Source organism: Neolamprologus multifasciatus, chromosome 18, assembly GCF_963576455.1.
Source record: "Neolamprologus multifasciatus chromosome 18, fNeoMul1.2, whole genome shotgun sequence".
NCBI lineage: Eukaryota > Metazoa > Chordata > Actinopteri > Cichliformes > Cichlidae > Neolamprologus > Neolamprologus multifasciatus.
The window spans coordinates 32,932,808-32,954,739 of record NC_140456.1 but is presented as its reverse complement, the minus strand read 5'-3'; the positions used below and the strand labels follow the sequence as shown (position 1 = coordinate 32,954,739).

The 21,932-nt window shown below is 38.8% G+C and overlaps 1 protein-coding gene across 10 annotated transcripts in view; it reads right to left on the bottom strand.

The window, feature by feature from the left end:
• astn1 (astrotactin 1) overlaps positions 1–21,932 on the bottom strand; it is a 587,946-nt gene that overhangs the window by 209,823 nt on the left and 356,191 nt on the right. For all 10 annotated transcript variants that reach the window (XM_085141198.1, XM_085141199.1, XM_085141203.1 and 7 more), the window contains 2 exons: positions 20,459–20,563; positions 9,636–9,824 (listed from right to left, as the gene is read on the bottom strand). In XM_085141198.1, the coding sequence (XP_084997324.1) occupies positions 9,636–9,824; positions 20,459–20,563 (294 nt within the window). The remainder of the gene's footprint in view (positions 1–9,635; positions 9,825–20,458; positions 20,564–21,932) is intronic.

The window sequence follows — 21,932 nt, the reverse complement described above, 5'->3', positions numbered from 1 at the left end:
CCTAAATAATCGATGTCTTCTTAATATTGATGCTATTCTAGCACTGATTAAATGATCTGCTGTAAAGCAGCTATCAGTAAAAAGCTAAACTGATATACATTTTCTGTAATTAATGCAATGCCCAAGTTACAAACCTCTTAGAAACTGCAGAGATTGCAGATATATGTAAACACTAGGGATGCAACGATACCAATTTTTTCAAACCGATACCATACCGATATTTGGATCTGAGTACTTACCGATACAGAGTACAAAAACCGATACTTCTACCACACACAAACACAAATGCAATGAATTGGAAGACAGGTTTTATTTTATTCTCTGCCGATAAAAAATTAAATCTTAATAAAAATGACCACAAAAAAATTTCAAGTGAAAAATAAGCACTTCTGTTAAATTATTGCAGAGTCTCCACATTGTAATTTTACAAAATATCACTGAACTATTGCCACTGTCTCGAGCTTTCAGAATAATAAATAAACACTTCTGTTTATTTATTATATTTCATATTACAGCTCGAGTATGCTGAGAAGACGGTGCAATCCTATGTTTTCCACAACCGGCATTAAAATGAGTCAGAGCCTCTGTTATTTTAACTGCCCGTGGATTTTCTCTTGACATTTTTCTTCGCTTTGCCAAAACCTGAGTTAAAGTTGGCTGTTCCACACTGCTGACATTTTGCTTAGCCTAGCTACAGCAGCCTCCAGTTTCTCTTTTTTATCTGGAGCTGCCAGTCTCACTCGCCTAACCCTGTGCCTGTTTAGCGCGGGATGTCCCCCTAGTGGCCAATCTAAAAAACTACAACAGAAATGACAAGCCACCCTCTGATTAATGAAATAAGTTGGTATCGGTTCATGGTATCGGTTAACTTTTACGAGTATGAGTACACACACATTTTACAGTATCGGCCCCGATACCCGATACCAGTATCGGTATCGGTTTGAATCAGTTTCACCTAACCCTTGTTTTAACAGTGTGGTGAATGAGTATCGCTTACAGGGAGGATCAGTTAGGTACTGGTGTACTTATTATTTTGAATGAACAGGAGAAAGAATATAACTTTGGATCTTTATGTATCAAGTTAAGTAGGGATGCACCGATACCCGATACCAGTATCGGTATCGGTGCATCCCTAGTAAACACTGTATTAACGGATCAGGTTCTAGATCCCTGAATTTGCCCCGCCCACTGCAGATGAAGCTGAAGGCTGTAATTCTGACTGAAAACACAAACTCAGGCGGTGCTGGAGGGATAATGAATGGGAACAACAACTTCTGGGATAAAATCAGAAGAAAATTGAGAAATTTAAAAAAGGGACCAAAAGGAATAATTTGCAAATCCAGCTATTTTTGTTGTTGTTCACTTAAAAAATTATAATTTAAGATGATTGGTTTGAGCCTGCTGAACAAATTATTATAAGGCACCTATTTCAATTTCCATTAATGTCCCTCTTTATGCATCCGCTACATCGAGCTCATCCTTTTATTTATGTGAGCTGGTCTGTAATTTTGCACTTTTGCAGCATACATTTATGGACAAAAGTCCCATCACGCACCCTGCTATTTGTGAACGACGGGGTCAATCTCAAGAGCATGCTGAAATCGACTGTGGTGTTGCAACGCGAGCAAGTTCATCAAGTTTCCTTCCTCCCAGATATTCCACAACTGGAAGTAGCATTCCTGCAAAGTGGAAGATTTCAGGGACCACAGCAACTCAGCCATGAAGTGGCAGACTACATGAGGTCACAGAGCGGGTTCACTGAGTGCTGAGGTGCATAGTGCGTAAAAGTCAACAACACACGCGCACACAAATCAATCAACACAAACACCGTGTGCGGGAAGCTTCGTGGCAGCTGTTTCAAAGGCGAAGCATCTCCTGTAGGTGTAATGCATAGCACACAGCACAGAAAGACCACCCACTTCTTTTTAGTGTTTTTAGAAGGATATGTGTTTAAGCGCAGCTTCAATTTGACACGTTTATGCAGTAAAATCAACACTGCTTATATACCGATGCACAAATTCTAAGACCCAGAAGATTAGAAGTATATATAGACAAGGAAAGTGCCAGGAATCAGCGAGGTTTGCATAATTTCTAGGTGGCAACTAAACAGGGCAGGTGGTGCTAATCTAAGGTGTGTGTGCTGTGTGCGGGTGGAGAGGGGGTCACAGAGGTGAGAGCCAGCTCTGAATAATTTCTTCCATGTCTTTTCTACTCTTCCTCACCACTCTCCTCCCCCTCCTCTTGCAGTCCCTCCTGCCCTGGAGCCAGACTTTCCCGGCTGCTTCTTTGTTAAAATGACAGGTCCTAATAGAATAAATAAGGCGCCTATTTTTACCTGGCTTCTGGCAGGGTGATCACACTTACACATACCGGCACGCGACACTGCACTGAGGAGGATGGTAAAAACCCAACACCTGATTTGGCGGAGAGGGGGGGCTGCGGTTGAGGTCGTAGTGATTTAGTTGAGGGAGAAAATGAGGGGAAAGGTGGAGAACAGTAGTCGGAGGGAAAGAAGATAGAGAAAAGATTGATGGTGAAAACAATAGCAAAGACATTTAATCTTCTCACTGTGTGTTTACCGCAGGTACACCTTCACCGGTATCTGAAATTCCTGTCAGTATTCAATATTTTCAATTTGATCTGACATTTAACAATTTAACAAGCTCTATAATGTCACCTTTAGGTGCTTTTGAAGCATATTCCGTTTTTAATTGCTGCTGGAGTGTTTTGACAGAACTCCAAAGCATCTAATTATTTTGAAGCTGTTTTCGAGCAAACTAGTCCCCACATATTTTCCATGTAACGGGTCACTCAGTGAATGAGACACGAGGCAAACTAAATAAGGCTAATCATATTCACATCCACTCTGTGCTTAGACAGCTGCGGTACTGTCCTAATTTCAGGAGTGTTTAAAAGAAATATTTTCTGAGGAAGCCACACAATAGGTAACGATTTTCCTCATTAGCATGGAAGCATATAGCCCTGGGAGACTGGTCTAGAACTTCCTCTATTAGTCATAAAGTTTAAAGTCTGAACCAAATTTTGCAACAAAATAGAAAATATGTGGTTAAAAACTGCATTTATCCTCAGATTTATAACATAACCTGTGATCAGCCACAACATTTAGGCCCTGATATCTCAAGTGAATGATATTGATCGTCAGAGATACAAGATTACTTGTAACGCGTTACTGTAATCCGATTACTTTTTTCAAGTAACGAGTAAAGTAAGGGATTACTATTGCAAAATCGGTAATTAGATTACCGTTACTTTCCCGTAGGAACGCTGCATTACTGCGTTACTAAAACCGTGATTTTTTTGCGAGAATGTCTCATGACAGTGACGTAAGCGAGTGCGACGTTCGTGACAACAGCTGTGTGCAGATCAACAATGGATCATATATCGAGTGCGGAGAGAGTATGAGCGTGCAGCGTTTAAAGCGTGGAAGTACTGACCTTACTTTGAGTTTGATTCCATAAAAAGTGACAAAAACATTAGTGTCCGTTGTGCGTGGGAAGAAAACTTCTTTTTACAGCGAAAAAAACCCCTAAACTTCCGAGCAAGCACCGAGTAGCTACGACGTAATGGGAAACTCACAGAGAAACTCGCGGATTCTTCCACTGACCGCTGCACACCTGCACCAGGGTAACCCTCCGCCTACCCCACTCCTGCTTTACAGGTGAAAATAGAGCAACAGGACCGCTAGTCTTTGACTTTATTGATTTTCTGCTGTGTTTTACTTGCATCTATTTGAAAGACTGAGTGTAAACACAAAAAAATTTATTTTATGTGCAGGAATGTGCAGAAAATAGGTTTAAATATTAAACAAATTTCTTCCAGTCAGAGAATGTTGCATATAATTAAATTTTTGCTTGATGCATAAAGTTAAAAGATTAAAACTAATAAAACAAGTTTTAAAAAGAGACTTTTCCATTTGATTACATTTTGTATGATGAATTATGCAGAAAAAGTAGAATTGGGCTGAAAGATCTATTTATCACCTATTCAGGTTGTAAATCGTGTTTTTAAAAAGTAACTAAGTAACTAAGTAATTAATTACTTTTGAAAATAAGTAATCAGTAAAGTAACGGGATTACTTTTTGGGGGAAGTAATCAGTAATTAGTTACTGATTACTTTTTTAAAGTAACTTGACCAACACTGTTGATCATCTAGTGACAATTCTATGTGATACTTGGAAATCCTCTCGAAAATAGACATGAGATTGTAGGTCACAAGCACAAAAAAGTATCTCTTAAACCTGCACTGGTGGATTTTAGACACAGAAATGCTAACATGCTAGAACGTCAAGGGTAGACAGAATAGGACCCGAACGCCAGCCTGACAACAATAAACTGAAAACAAACCCAAACAAACTAGAAAGAAACACAGAGGGGAGACACACAACGGGTGTTGGTTTCCACCACCCCTGATTTGGTTTCTCAGCTACTTGGCTTTGCTCGCTCACTAGCCGTTAGCTTGGCCTGTCTGCAGTGTGTTAGTGCTGCCAGTCACTCTGTACAAAAGCAATGACACCAAACCAGTAAAGCTGTCAGCTGGAAAAACAAAGCAAAGGCCTAAAGGACACCAACCTGCCAACTCTGGAGAGGTGGAGAAAACAGAAACTTTAAAGGCTCCTAACTGTCCAACACATGTTGTCACTGAAATAAATGTTTGTAACGTGAAGAGAGCACGATGCTGTTCATGTCTGATCTCTCGTGGTAATTGAGGTCATGTGTCTGACAATAGGAAACTCCGATCACAACCTAGTGCAGGCAAGAAAGCGCCATTAATCACCCAGACAAGGCATCATGGCCAAACACATGGAGGCGCACACAGCGACTGACCATGGTTAATGAGCTATGGCAGCGTCTTCACAAACATAACAAATACAGCAGTGACAGTATCCCAATGTGTGTGTGTGTGTGTACATTTCTGTCAATGTGTGTTCTTTTCAGGTTCCTGGGTCATAAGAAACAACTGGCGCAAGTCTTCAATTAACTTTACACACCCTGGTACACTATGCAGTCCTTTAACCCTCTGAGCTCCAGTCTGCTGAGCTGTAATTCACAGCTGATGCACAGTCGTCTCCAAATATCCTTAAAATTAGGGATGCAACGATACCAATTTTTTCAAACCGATACGATACCGATACTTGGATCTGAGTACTTGCCGATACAGAGTACAAAAACCGATACCGATACCACACACACACAAATGCAATGAACTGGAAGACAGGTTTTATTTTATTCTCTGCCGATAATAAATAATATCTTAATAAAAATGACCACAAAAAAATTTCTCTAGTGACCAATCTAAAAACTACAACAAAAATGACAAGCCACCCTCTGATTAATGAAATAAGTTAGTATCGGTTCATGGTATCGGTTAACTTTTACGAGTATGAGTACACACACATTTTATAGTATCGCCCCGATACCGATACCAGTACCGGTATCGGGGCCGATACCAATACTGGTATCGGTATCGGCACCAGTATCGGCCCCGATACCAGTACCGGTATCGGGGTCGATACTGGTGCCGATATTGGTACCAGTATCGGCCCCGATACCAGTACCGGTATCGGGGTCGATACTGGTGCCGATACCGATACCAATATTGGTATCGGGGCCGATACTGTAAAATGTGTGTGTACTCATACTCGTACTCCTAAAGTTATTTTTTATTAAATTTATACTCATAATCAACACAGAAGAGAGGCTGTTTTGAGTACAAAACTCAAAAGTTTCCCCTTATATTTCAAACAGCAATCTTTCATTATGTGGGAGAAATGTGATTTTTTATTTTTTGCATAAAAACGATATTATAATGATGATATTATACAATCAGAGTATAAACTGCATATGCAGTTTATAAAGAAGAAGAGCTCGGAGCTACACCGACGCAGAGATGAGAGGACCGCTGCACACTCGCAAAACTGTTTCTACCCTTAGAAGTCCATTATCTGAAGCCGCATTTCATTTCATGCAGTGAGAAAAACACAACAGCAATTTTTTTTTCTTTAAATCGCGTCGTAACTGATTTCATGTTTCACCATCTAAAAATAACGTCGAAGCAGCTCAAATGCAAGTAGCCAAGATTGCAGAAAATGATCCACCAAACTGAATTGGGCACATCTTGTATTTGGAGCAAGGGGTGAGGACATGGATCATCAAACTCTCCTGTGAGCTCATTACTCCCCTCCAAAAGGCCAGGATGTTTCCAAGAAGTCAGGAAGAGATTAAGAAAGATGACTCTGATTTCAAGTTTTTTGCCAATGAAATCAATTTCTTTTCCTAGAAACGGATGGTCCCGGGCCAGACGGAAACTGTTAGCCCTCTTAGATTGAATCCTTTCAGTACTTCACAGCACAGCACAATCACTGTGCTCCCATTTGACAGGAATAATAGATTCTGGGTGGATTTTGGAGTTCAGACAATTGGATTTTCATTCCCACATGGACTAAATCAGATGGTTTTATGTCGTTTCAACATGGCAGCTCATGACCACAGATGCAGCGGTAGTACTTTTAAAGAAAAGCAAATCATGATTAGAAATGAAAACTACTGCCTATTTATCAGTGCGGAATGTTGCTATTTAAAATATTTATTGTTACTCTGTTATAAATATCAAGAATTCTAACATTAATTAATACAATATATTATTTAAAGGTTGTCAATATCTGCTATGCATTCATGCGTAAGGATAAATCTGACAATAGTCAATCGTAAAGTCGTAGAAAAAAAACACAGACTACACGAGTCATTTAGCAGCGTCGGCGACTGGCCTGTCAGAAACGGTTAGAAAATGAAGAGTAATCCTCTTTTCCTGATGGCAGAAAAACCCAGTTATTTGATGCCATCTATCAGCGCACAGGTAACTGGGAGTGGACGGTGAAGCGCAGCAGGGGCGTCCTTGGACAAAACAAGGGAAAGGAAGAAAAGTGGTTGGATCAAACAGAGGAAATGACTGCAGACAGTTTGAAGCCACTGGGGTGAAATGGTAAGGCGAGGCGGACTATCGGTTATGTCTGCAGCGACTTGCTGAAAAAACAAGCATGTGGAACAAAGAGATGGGTGGCTGACATATGCTAGCGTTTTGAGTAATAAAACCAAAAGGAAAGTCATCGATTGGCTGATTGTTAGACCGTAAAGTAGCAGCGCTGTAAGTGCCTCTGGAGAGGGAAGAAATCACATGTGATAGAACAATGCTGCTTGTAGTGCAAAGCCACACCTCAGTCTATATTTCACTCCCTTTACAATTGTGGGCAAAAAAGCACAAAGCTCTAATCTGCATGGATGAATCTTCTCCCTCTGCACATGTGCACTGAAGACAAAGCCTGGAAACTGGTAATTATACAAGTACTAGAAGCTTTCCCGTGATTTTGTCCCTCCCTGGTCAATTTGGAAGCAAATTTTGATTTAGCTTTAGTCATAATTTACATTTTTCGAGTTTTAGTCTAGTTTCAGTAAACTAAATATCCAAAATATAATAAGATATAGTTAAATAAAAATGTATTTAACTATAAATTTTAGTGTAATATTTGCCATGAGATTTGAATTGAATTCAAAATCCTGCTCCTCACATACAAGGTCTTAAATAATCAGGCCCAATCTTATCTTAATGACCTTATAGTACCATATCACCACATTGGAGCACTAGGCAGATGGCCCCGCCCCTCCCTGAGCCTGGTTCTGCTGGAGGTTTCTTCCTGTTAAAAGGGAGTTTTTCCTTCCCACTGTCGCCAAAGTGCTTGCTGATAGGGGGTCATATGATTGTTGGGTTTTTCTCTGCATGTGTTATTGTAGGGTCTACCTTACAATACAAAGCGCCTTGAGGTGACTGTTGTTGTGATTTGCCACTGTATAAATAAAATTGAATTGATTTGAATAGATGTGCATTTAAGACCTACCATAGAACCAAGTCCGCCAGAGCTTATATTATATTTTTACATGTTGTGGAGCCATTTTTGGGAGCATTTCAAGTTGCTATACATCAATACAACCATTATAGCCCAGATTTGAATAATATGTATGCATTAAGTGCATAGTGATTACATAAATTGCAAGAAAGTGCAATAAAATACAAAAAATTGAAAATCGTTTTTGCTTTTTTAACATATATTTCTAGTTAGAGAAATTTAAGAGGCTTATCCCTCAAAACTGTAAATACAAAAAAGTTGCACAAAATAGTTTCCCACCACAGGAAATTTATTTTGAGTGTCTTCATAGTTTTATTTTTGAAATACACCAATTTTTATATACTGCAGGAAAAACGAAAATAAATATTATAATGCAAATTTGCAAAAAAGCAGCATATGCATCAAAATAAACTATTTCCAGCAGTGCAATATGAGTCCTAAGCATCCCAGAAATGACAAAGAAAGTCATAAAGTCAAAGATAACTTTTAAAAACACCAGTATAGGCTCATGAGGCCCTGATAGTAAAAAAAAAAACGACATTTCCGCGAAAATGACGTCACTTCCGGTTTCGGGCAGGTCATGGCGGACATGCGAAAGTTTGCGCTGACGTCTATTCCAACGTAGGAAGTGTTATGAACAGCTGATTGGATCGGCAAAGCATGTTTCTGGAATTTTATGCTTTTGTTGCTGCAAGTGCTTTTATGCAGTTTTTGCAAAGCTATATGTGGAAGGAAACTGTGACCGAGGACAAGCTGATGACATAAGATGTAAGTACAACTCCTCATTTCATATTCAAAAAAAAATATTGCGCTAGCTTACAGGTTGCAGAGCTACCGGGATTTAAAAATAGTTACACAAAACAGAGCGTGCCGCTCCAACCGGCTTTAAAGGGTTAAAAAAGTGTGAAAAATACTAAAAATGAAGCTACAGTCTGTCAGTAGAGTCTAAAATTGGCTGTTGGTTTCTAACAGTCAGTAATTCATTCAGCATTCAGTTTCCATGCATTCATTCTGTTTCAGAACTTGTCACGTCCACTTCCCAACACACTTTTTTCCCCTAGTCCTGTCTCCTGAAATGTTCCAACCCTTCCTGATTGTACTCAGCTAATGATCCTGCACTGCCTGCTCCTAACCATGTGCCAGGTTTCTTTGTTTTTATGCCTGTATTTAGCATGTTGCCTCAGCCTGCTCTCAATATGTTTGTTGAACAAAAATATCAAAGATTGTAGCCAAGTCCTAACGACATGCTCTTATTTCTGTGTTTGCATGGTTTATAGGAAAAAGTGTGGCATTTCAAATCCTGTTAAAGACAAACCTGAACAATACTGAAGGGGCATTTCCATAAAACGGTGTGAGAAGATGAAGAAGGATAAAAAAAGACTGCCTTCCTGGAAGACAGTTCTCTACAACCGGCTACGACCAACAAAGAAGCTGAGGCTTTGTTAGAAGAGGTCCCATGTGAGGCTCAAGTGTTTCTCCTGGCAAGCATTTAATGTGCAGCTGAAAGAAGATCAAGGGTTCTACACTTCTAAATTTGTAACATAATCATCCTGTCCACCCCCCACAGGCACACACATATGCACACACACATACACGCGTTTCGATGTATTTTGTGAAAGTGACAATTCAGATATTTAACAGTGTTCCAGCGTTTTTGTCTTTATTTAAAACTATAATTTGATATGACAACAACAGTGTGTGAGTGTGTATCCATACCTTTGCTTATGTCCTGGTACTCCAACCACAGCTGCCTCTGTACCTGCTTGTTGGGGTACCAGATGGTACAGGACTCCTGGAAGCCATACACTGCCTCCTGCACGTAGTGGTTCCCAAACTCCCTGAGGATGGAGACAAAGTCGCTCCGCTGTGTGGCTCCATCCAGAGAATGAATTGCGGAGCTGAAGGCTGGAAAAAAAACGTAGATGTTACAAAAGAACAAACAAACAAACAGGGATGTCTCATCTTGCTTCCTTAATGAAAAGCCTGCATATTCTCAGAGGACATAAGATATATACTGGGTAGTTTTTTCAGTTTATTATATTGTAAGTATTTGCATTCGACCTTGAGTTTGTTTTAATTTTGGTCTTTTGCTACTTTGTCAGGCACTGGGATAATCATTAGTTGCTAAACATTAGCATTTTTATACAAAATACTAACATACTTAAAGGCCAGTGTTGGGATGGTGCAGACATTAGCTAGGGGTGGGGAAAAATGGATACTGTGTAGTATGGTGATATTTTGTTTGCTAATAATGTATTGATACAGGGACAGCAGAAATCGATATTTTGTTACAAAAAAGGTTTTTGTGCTCTGACTTCAGAGCATGTTGATCCTTTTTCTGAGCAAGAATCCTGACATTCCTTCACTGTCCAAATGTGTTTAACTTGTTTTTTGGCAGCAATAAACATGACAGTTTACTTATTTTAATTTAAGACATGTTTTATTTTAATTAAGTTTAAAACTTTTTTATTTAATGTAAAATTATATTTTGTTTTAATTTACTTTCAAATTCTTCAGTTGCTGAAGGGGCTGCATAGTTTTCATAAACTGCATAGTTCAGAATAGCTATAATTGTACCAGATGGTTGTTCAGTTAAGTTGGACTAGACTGTAATACAAACCGTTCAGTTTGTCAACAATCAAACTGAAATGAGAGAAAGACTGAGTGTGAGACTTTGATATTAGATAAAATGAATATTGATAAAGTTTACCTTTATGTACAGAATCTGAATATCGCAAAATATTTTTAAAAAATTGCAATAATATCGTATCGTGCGTTAAGTATTGTGATAATATCGTATCGTGGGATGTATGGTGATTCCCACCTCTAACATTAGCATAGGCAACTTAATGTATCAGCAAGCCAGTCACTAAAACCATTAAAAGTAAGCATAAACAGAGGTGATATAATTTACAATATTGTGCAAAAGTCTTGAGCAATTTATTGAAACTTCTAAAAACATACTTACAGTATAAAAACAGAATATACGGTAAAAATAAAGGATATACAATTCTAGCAAGCTTGGAAGTCAGTACTTTGTTCTTCAACAGAGCCTGAACTCTCCGAGGCAAACTCAGTGTGGAGCACCAGTGTGTTACGCATAAAGGCAGGCTGCAAGTGGAAAGTTGGAAAGTGGTAACAGGAAAAAGCAAGAATCAGGGAATTTGGAATTCTGACAGTCAAGGCGAGTTTAAAAAAAATGTCCATATACATTGTTACCATGCTAACCCTTATTATGTGATAGTGTGATGGCTGCACTTACAACCACACAGTGGTAATACCCACCATGTTAGTGTAGAGGCTTACAAGTAACATTGCATTCACATTTGTCTTTCTTTAAATATAGGAATTAATTTACAGGACAATAAATAACTGGTTTTGGTTTAGAGTTAATTCACATATCCACATAACACTGCATTCTAAAATAAGCGCGCACATTTTAGTTTACACTGTTATGTGTGATTAATCTTTTGTTTTCTGAGTTACCTTAGTTGCAGCTGTTCCAGTCCCCTCATTAAGGAGCCAAGAGGTGGAAAAGGGGCGGAGCCAACTTTAAAGGAAGACTACAAATTGGTTCATGCCATAACTCGGGACCATGGGGGGGAATTGGAGTTCATTATGTTTGGTTTAGTTTGGTTTTGTGTGTTTTACCCCTTCTCCTGTTTTTGTGGGCTGATCAGCCACTATTTAAGTTTCCCCTTTGTCTCGTTAAGTTAGGTCAGTTTGTTTGAGTTATCAGTAGTGTTGTCAACTTTGAGAGTTCTGTTATTTTGACCATCTTTTATGGGCCTCTTTTTTGATTCTTTTTGCATGATTTAACCAATTATGTTTTTTGGGTAAATAAAAAATAATTTTTTTGGACTTTAACCTGTGCCTAAGTTTCCTTCACTGCTCGGTCCATCACAGATAGACTAGTTAAAGTCTTAAGTTTAAAATATTCAAATTGTGGTTATAACAAGATCGTGGCTATGTGACTTCTGCCGGCTACAGTTTTTTTTAAGTTTCTATTTTTTGCCCTTTTTAATCCACGTTTGTCTCACTTGTTTAACATCACAAACTATTTAAAATTACAGTGGGTGCAGCAGGTCTGTCAGGTGTCTGGAACCAAATGTCTTAAAAGGGTTTAGTGAACTTCTGAGCCAGCTGCTTACTATTCATGAACCCTTTTGACCAAACAGTGCTGATTATCCACACTGTCCTCACACGGACACGAGAGCCCTGCCTCACTTCCAACTGGTCACATGTGGATGCTCGGTCTGGAGCAATTGACGCACGTTTGAATGCACTAGGTACCCTTCACACTCATTTATCAACATGCAGAGTGGGCTTATTGGAAACCAAACCATGACATTTCCTAAACCTAACCTAGTGATTTTGGTGCCTGAACAGTGTGAAACAACACATCTCCCACACAAAGCCTGCAGTGTCCTGATAACCAGTCAGTATTAACACTGCAGCATGGGAGACAAAACTGTGCACTTATTTAAGCTGTGAGCATGAACGCATTCAAACAGAATACAGAATAAATGTTTAAAATTTGTCACTTTGAACTGCAACTTTGTCTTTATTTTTATATTTGCAGTGTTTTCTTGGGTGTCAATCCTTGAATTTGTAACTATGGAAGTAAAGGTAGATGCTAAAACACAAGTACAGAGTCGCTGTGAAACAGAAACAGCAGCTACACACAAATTTGTCTAAGCTTTGGTAATATTGGTAATTATTCAAGCTATTCATAGTATAGATTTGTCATAGCAGCAAAGCTCCTGATTGCATTGACATTTTTTGACATGTGTTATCCATATTTCAGATTAAATAGTCTGTTTTAACAATAGAAGTAATCAAGGCTTAGATATATTCACCATGCAGAATTTTAGAAAGTAGCATGTGTCTGAACAAACTACAAATTAAGACTGAAAGCCATGTTTTGTCAGTTCCTCTGTGATCTGCTGCTCAAAACAACAGTCAAGAATGAATGTGATCAAATTTAACATTCCTTTTTTATCATAAAGAAACTGACACATATCATGAGGCCTTTGGACCCTGGAGCAATTCAAAAACTGCTACTGAAAAAAAGTGAAAATCCAAAGCTATGACTAACTCAATTCAATTCAGTTTTATTTACACAGCACCAAATCACAACAACAGTCGCCTCAAGGCGCTTTATATTGTAAGGCAGACCCTACAATAACACATACAGAGAAAACCCAACAATCATATGACCCCCTATGAGCAGCACTTTGGCGACAGTGGGAAGGAAAAACTCCCTTTTAACAGGAAGAAACCTCCAGCAGAACCAGGCTCAGGGAGGGGCGGGGCCATCTGCTGTGATTGGTTGGGGTGAGAGAAGGAAGACAGGATAAAGACATGCTGTGGAAGAGAGCCTCCTACTTCTAATATAGTTTATGTGTTTTGTGTTTTGACAATAAGTCATCTAAGCAACCAACCGGTCTTGTTTTTATTTAAATGCTGGGTAAGACTGTTTACTTGTGTTACCTTTAACCTAACTTTAAATAGAAAATGTATCATTCTTTGATGTTCTACAAGAACTCATTACAAATCTGGCTGTGTTTCTCCTTTTTAAAAGTGCCATCATCCACAATAAAAACCCCTCTTTTCTTTTCCCTTAGAGTAACTGAATCTCTCTTGGTACTCGATCTTAAACTGGAATGACAGGTTCTTACCCAAAGTGTTAAGAACTACTAAAGAACTGCCGACTATATTTACAATCTAAATTCTAAATGAGCTGTTACAATGACTCTGTAGTTTTTGGTGATGAGTTAAATGCTAATGCTCTTATTTTAGTGATTTCACACTGAGTTAATGGAGACTGGTAAAAAGGCAACCTTGAAATGACCATGTGTTTACTGAAATCCCCACTCATTAAAAACTGGAAAACAAATCTGCAAAAGCAGTTTTATCATTATGATTTCCAGGAGAAGCCGTATCAAAATGTCAGCAATCACGCTCCGCTCACTCTTACTTCTTCTCTAAAATTAAATTAGGAGCCCACTGAAGTGCGAGCCAGAGAACGCAGTGAGGATGAGCGATGAGGGCTTTGCTATCAGATGTAAAAATCAGTACCCTCACCCCTCCGGTGGCTGTTGAAATATGATGAGCTAAAGAGGGAAATGGGAGTAAAAAAAGATGGAGGCTGTTGAGTCGCTTCTGAGTGAAGAGAAAATAGAAAGTGTATCCTCAGCAGAAGTGGCAGCCACTTTCAAACCACAGCAGCACCATTGGAAATGCATTAGAGGTGCCGTGGCTGTATTTACAGTGGGGTGCCTTCACTTATCAGACGGGAAACTATTTATGATAGATCTATGAATAATGCATGCACTTAAAGCATGACAAAAATCCAAATTATCAAATGATCCTCCTGTTGGCCAGGCAGAAAGATTGACGTCAATATTTAAATATGTACTTTACTCTTAAACGCACTGCCAACAAAACAACTACAGCGATACAGGGTGGTAAAGACAAAAGAGAGACACCGATTATATGTGTTTATTTTTAGTTATTTTTTTATTTATACAGCTGGTGTTGAAAAACCCATCAGGGTTTCAGTACAATCCCTGACGTGACAGCGAATAGGAGCAGCCTTCAGTGAACGTATTGCTTGACTAAGTACCTATCCACAGTTATCTTACTCTGTGAAGTTTGCATGGCAGGCACTGTCAGGATGACTCGATCTTACTGTGGCAGCAAAGCGGTTTGATATATGACAGACTATTAGAGAGGCAGAGAAAAAGACATGCACAATTCTAATTGCATGCATATGTCTGTATACTGACCTCCTTTCTGGGTACCCATCAAATCAGCCAGCTACAGTTGATCTTAATTAGTATTTAATAATAATAACTAATAATAGTCATATTTGAACGTGACATCCAGTTTTTAATTGAAGCTTTAACATCAAACCACAACTGCCTCGTGCCTCAAGAAACATCTGAGCTTTAAAATATGATCATGTGAGGAAATGAGTGAGAAACAAATGCAGCGTTGGGTGTAATTTATTAAAAAGTAACACATTTCTGTGGTTGTAGCCGTTACTGTTACAAAATAAGTTATGGCAACACAGTATTCTTTTTCAAAACTACACTAATTTGTAGGGATGCAACGATAACAATTTTTTCAAACCGATACGATACCGATACTTGGATCTGAGTACTTGCCGATACAGAGTACAAAAAACGATACTTCTACCACACACACACACACACAAATGCAATGAATTGGAAGACAGGTTTTATTTTATTCTCTGCCGATAAAAAATTAAATCTTAATAAAAATGACCACAAAAAAATTTTAAGTGAAAAATAAGCACTTCAATGCCAAAAACGAAAGTATTTGGCATTGACAAACGAACTCCTCATCTGCCCGTGGATCATCAGTCCACTGTGCCGTTAAACCAAGGACTGACATCACGCACACTCTGCTTGTCTTTACCTCTTCAGAAAGTTTTGGCACCATTATCTCCCTGATGTGTGGGCGGCTGGGAATTTCATATCGCAGCTCGAGTATGCTGAGAAGACGGTGCAATCCTATGTTTTCCACGACCGGCATTGGCTGGTCATCCAGAGCAATAAAATGAGTCAGAGCCTCTGTTATTTTAACTGCCCGTGGATTTTCTCTTGACATTTTTCATCGCTTTTCCAAAACCTGAGTTAAAGTTGGCTGTTCCGGTCCACACTGCTGACATTTTGTTTAGCCTAGCTACAGCAGCCTCCAGTTTCTCTTTTTTATCTGGAGCTGCCAGTCTCACTCGTCTAACCCTGTGCCTGTTTAGCGCGGGATGTCCCCCTAGTGGCCAATCTAAAAAACTACAACAGAAATGACAAGCCACCCTCTGATTAATGAAATAAGTTAGTATCGGTTCATGGTATCGGTTAACTTTTACGAGTATGAGTACACACACATTTTACAGTATCGGCCCCGATACCCGATACCAGTATCGGTATCGGTGCATCCCTACTAATTTGCATAAGCTACAATTAAGTTAAGTGCTTGCTGAAGCTATATCGGTTATATAAGCTACATTAATTGAAACTTTTTCCTTTGTTACAAACTTGTAACAAATGTATTTATACCTCAAACTACAGCTGGGCAATAAAACGATACAAATAATTATTATGCAAAAATGTTTCCTGATAGCAATATGAAACATGGCTAATAAAAAGGCTGACAGAGCTGATGCTATCCATGTTTGGATCAAGACCGTGAAACCCCGACGAGTGCCACACCGAACCAGGCATGTGGTTGGAACAGAGTTAGAGACATATCAGTTTCAATTTTTTTGTCCCTACAATTAAAAAAAGTATGGTTCTATCGAAAAACTAGAATAGACATTTTTTATATTAGGAGCTCATGTTTTTTCTTTGAAACTGTAGATTTCCAGTTCACTTGTTTTCTTATGTAACACTTGAGGCTTTTGCTTGTTGTGAATTAAGATTTTGGCGTATGACACATTATTTAGTTATTAGTATTTTTTATTTATTTATTATTTAGTTATTTAGTTTAGTTAGTTGTTTATTATTATTATTATATTTTTATATTCTTTATTTAAAACACAGCCGCACACTGTTAAAGTACATGTACAACTTGACAAACAATTTGAAAAGAGTGAAAAAAACCTTTAAGCTTGACAGAAAAAGCCTTTTGATTTCTATCGTGACATACAGTGGGGCAAAAAAGTATTTAGTCAGCCACCGATTGTGCAAGTTCCCCCACTTAAAATGATGACAGAGGTCAGTAATTTGCACCAGAGGTACACTTCAACTGTGAGAGACAGAATGTGAAAAAAAAATCCATGAATTCACATGGTAGGATTTGTAAAGAATTTATTCGTAAATCAGGGTGGAAAATAAGTATTTGGTCACCTCAAACAAGGAAAATCCCTGGCTCTCACAGACCTGTAACGTCTTCTGTAAGAAGCTTTTCTGTCCCCCACTCGTTACCTGTATGAATGGCACCTGTTTGACCTCATCATCTGTATAAAAGACACCTGTCCACAGCCTCAACCAGTCAGACTCCAAACTCCGCCATGGCCAAGACCAAAGAGCTTTCGAAGGACACCAGGAAAAGAATTGTAGACCTGCACCAGACTGGGAAGAGTGAATCTACAATAGGCAAGCAGCTTGGTGTGAAAAAATCAACTGTGGGAGCAATCATCAGAAAATGGAAGACATACAAGACCACTGATAATCTCCCTCGATCTGGGGCTCCACGCAAGATCTCATCCCGTGGGGTCAAAATGATCATGAGAACGGTGAGCAAAGATCCCAGAACCACACGGGGGGACCTGGTGAATGACCTGCAGAGAGCTGGGACCAAAGTAACAAAGGTCACCATCAGTAACACACTACAACGGCAGGGAATCAAATCCCGCAGTGCCAGACGTGTTCCGCTGCTGAAGCCAGTGCATGTCCAGGCCCGTCTGAAGTTTGCCAGAGAGCACATGGATGATACAGCAGAGGATTGGGAGAATGTCATGTGCTCAGATGAAACCAAAGTAGAACTTTTTGGTATAAACTCAACTCGTCGTGTTTGGAGGAAGAAGAATACTGAGTTGCATCCCAAGAACACCATACCTACTGTGAAGCATGGGGGTGGAAACATCATGCTATGGGGCTGTTTTTCTGCCAAGGGGACAGGACGACTGATCCGTGTTAAGGACAGAATGAATGGGGCCAAGTATTGTGCGATTTTGAGCCAAAACCTCCTTCCATCAGTGAGAACTTTGAAGATGAAACGAGGCTGGGTCTTCCAACATGACAATGATCCAAAACACACCGCCCGGGCAACAAAGGAGTGGCTCCGTAAGAAGCATTTGAAAGTCCTGGAGTGGCCTAGCCAGTCTCCAGACCTCAACCCCATAGAAAATCTGTGGCGGGAGTTGAAAGTCCGTGTTGCTCGGCGACAGCCCCAAAACATCACTGCTCTTGAGAAGATCTGCATGGAGGAATGGGCCAAAATACCAGCTACTGTGTGTGCAAACCTGGTAAAGACCTATAGTAAACGTTTGACCTCTGTTATTGCCAACAAAGGTTATGTTACAAAGTATTGAGTTGTATTTTTGTTATTGACCAAATACTTATTTTCCACCCTGATTTACGAATAAATTCTTCACAAATCCTACCATGTGAATTCATGGATTTTTTTTTCACATTCTGTCTCTCACAGTTGAAGTGTACCTCTGGTGCAAATTACTGACCTCTGTCATCATTTTAAGTGGGGGAACTTGCACGATCGGTGGCTGACTAAATACTTTTTTGCCCCACTGTATATCATTCTCGACTGATATGACAATAAAGTTATCGTGATAAGAATTGTTTCTATATCGCCCTCAATGTGACGCCAGGTGCAAACTTTTGTGGGAAGTAGCTTTAATGTCACAGATGACAACAGACCTAAAAAGCTATTCTCAATGAGCTTGAGTTTGCTTTTGCACAGCTGACGGTCTCATCAGACTTTAATCTTCACTCATCACACTGTGACATTCCAACCTGAATAAAACTGTTTAACGTGTCTATTCCTTCGGGCTCTGCCGGTTATGTGATTTCATTTTCTCGGGCTATGAGGCATTAACCTCACCTTAAACTTCAGCACCCCATTATCAAGCCTGACTCTGCGTGCTCGTACAAAGGCCACCGTTTTATGTGAACCGTTACCAACCTTTGCTGTTACTGCTAGAAAAACATGTTTACGCCGTTTTATTCGGATTTAGTTTGGACCCGTGCATTCGGCCACTAGATATTACTCGATATTCAATTAGCTGCAAGTTTCTTTCAGCTGATCAAGAACTTGAGGTTGTAATTACATTTATATTTTCTGGTTGTGCTTTCTGAGTAGCTTGTTAGCTTGCACCCTTTTAAAAGTAACACTTTGTATCTAATTAGGTACTTAATTAAAAGGAACTCGCCCCTCATTCATTTATTTTCTTCAAGCAGTGCGGCTGAACAGCTCCGCCACGATCAACCAATAACTGACTGTTTTTAACTTTGCAACACGGGTTTCATGTTATATGAAGGACGCAACTCAAATCATATGATGCTACTTTGGTCTAAAAAATTCAACAATGACATGAGATATTTAGACCTCGTTGTCATGGCAACGCAGTAAACATAAGTGTGCTTTTCTTGATGGATACTAGGACTGTGTTGTTGTGTTGAACTTTTTGTGTTTGTTACAGGAGATACACATATATAAAAATTAGGGGTGCAACAATACTCGTATCGATATTGAACCGTTCGATACAGTGCTTTCGGTTCAGTACGCATATGTATCGAACAATACAAAATTTTTTATTTATTTTATCAACTTTTCTTCTGACGATGCTGTCTGTGTTGAGCGCTCAGTGGATCTGTGTTCGACTACTCCGCCTAGGCTGCACTGTCGAGCGCAGATTCACTGAGCGCAGCGCAAGCTAGCAAGACAGAAGCTAAGCTTGTTGCAACATGGCAAATTGAACCTCCCCCACCCTCATTCAGATCTGGCGTTTGGAACTATTTTGGTTTTCATGTGACGTATGACCCTGAAGGTAAGCGCGTCATGGACTAAAGTAAAACAGTATGTCGGATGTGCCACGCAATGCTCAATTACATGGGTGGGAACTAGTGCGTTAGCGCAGTTAGCTTGTTAACGTGTTGATGCCGTCCAGCCCCACGCACGGGGCGATCCGCGGTAGCTCGTTAACGGAGATTTGCCGTGTTGTGGCGTTAACGTCATTTCAGATTAACGCTGACAGCACTAGTGGGAACACAACGAATATGACTGCACATTTACTCCGACATCATCCTAGTGCAAAGACAAGTGGAAGCAGACAAAAGCAACAAGCACGCATGCTACAAACTTTACCCGAGTCATTTAGACAGCCGTTAGCACATGATTCTCCTTATGGGGACCTGATATGTTTAATATGCTGCTGAGAATATAGCCCAGAAGAAGCGTATAGTATAGCTTTTATTTTGAAAGAGCCATTTCTCTGTAATAAACTCTCTTTTCCAAAGATGAGGGATTTCTCCATCAGATTTTTTTTTTATTACTTTGTAGTTTCAGCAACATTAAATTTAAAAACTGTACTTTTGAGTTAAAATATATATTTATAATTTAATAAATGACAAATTAAAAAGGCATGAACATTTTTTTTGTATCGAAAAAATATCGAACCATGACACCAAAGTATCGAACCGAACCGTGAATTTTGTGTATCGTTGCACCCCTAGTAAAAATATATAAAAGTTAAAAAAATGTTAAACAAAAAAGTGTCTTTTTAATATTGTTAATGAATACCTTAAATCACAAAAGCAGTGTTTAGATAAATGCCTTAATTTGCATTTGGAATTCGGTTGTGCTATATGAAGTTCAGCTTTAAATGCATCTAAAAATGACAGTAAAAAGATGGCAGTCTGCCAGTTAATCCCATTTCTGGTTTAAAATTAAGTAACTGAGAGGTTACGATCCTGCTCCTCTCAGCGGAGACCGAAGCAAGGTTACTAACAATATAAATAAAGAATCAGTAATATAAGCTCGGTGTGATTTACCTTGAGAGAGGACCCATTGATTGAGTTTGACGTGATAGAGCACAGAGCGAAGATTCCAGTGCTGAACGAGCGGATAACCAGACACCTCGCTGTAGTTCACCATACCTGCAATGATACACACATAAAAAACACACTTCCTGTAAAACAAAATAAACAAAGCAAAGAAAACTATAATATTAATGTGTTATTTACTCCCACAAAGCAGAGGAGATTGCAGTCGTCAGTGCAACATCAAAGGGTGGCCCTATATTTCATTCTTGTTTACTTTACCTGAAATATCAGGAAGGAAATGCAATAAATATGAATAACATCTTAGATGACGGGAGAACAGGCTCCAGTTTAAGATCAAGAGAAACACAATCTGCATCTGCAGCTACCTGCTACTTGGAAAAAAAAAGGAAATGGCAACATTAGCATTTGTTCAGAAATATGGTAATATACTGAACTCCTTTAAGTATAAAACGCATTAATTCTAAAGTAAGACTATGTTAATATCAGTCACACAGCAAACTTTTACATCTTGGGGCCAAATATCAAACAAATATTGTGAGTTTCTGAAGCTCTTTATAATGTAAGTTCATGCAGTGAAAGTTATCAGGGTCACACAGCGTTCAAATTATATGAGAATTTTTATTTCTTGAAAACTGCCTGCTGTTTATCATCAAACAATCAAATGAATATTTATTCATAAGACTAAATAGCTTCATCGCAAATTCCTTTTTTTATCTCAGCTGTTGATTCACTTTGAATTTGCACTAAACACTAAAATCTGTAATAACTCCTAATTAGCCTCGTACAAAAAGGGCAATTACCCATAATTCAGTGTATTCTCTTTTATTACCTGTGTCCTCTGTATGACAATGATAGGCTGAAGTGATTAAAATAACTTCTCTTATACTCAGACACAAAAATGTTCAAGTCAACCCCCGAAAATTAATGAGATTACAACTTATCTTTACTTTAGTTGATTTATTAATAAAATCTATTAAGATAAAAGTATTACCATTTGAAAAAGAGATAAGGTCTCAGGGTATAACAGAGAAAATAGTATATTAATATAGTAAAGTTTCCTAATTAGTTAACTATTTATGTTGCTACATGTTTTTCACTAACCATACAAGTTTCCAGTGATTATTTCAACTTTAAGGCTTATTAGTTTATTTGCAAATCAAATCAACTTGTCCTTCGCATTAAAATCATGTAAAAAACAAAAGAAGACCTAAACAAAAGATAAAAAACCCTGAAGCGTCGTCTTATTTCTGGTCATCCACTTTAGTCTGCAGAGTTTTTAAAGTCATTTTGTACAGCAGCAGAATATTGCTTCTAAGAATTAATATGCCAGACATTCAAAGTTTTCTTCTGTGCTAACAAATAAACACAGGGTTTACTGAGTTTGGTGATGTGCTAATTTCTTTATATGCTGCTAGGGAAACAGGAAACAGTTGTAGCAATTTAATGAAAGCTGCAAATATAC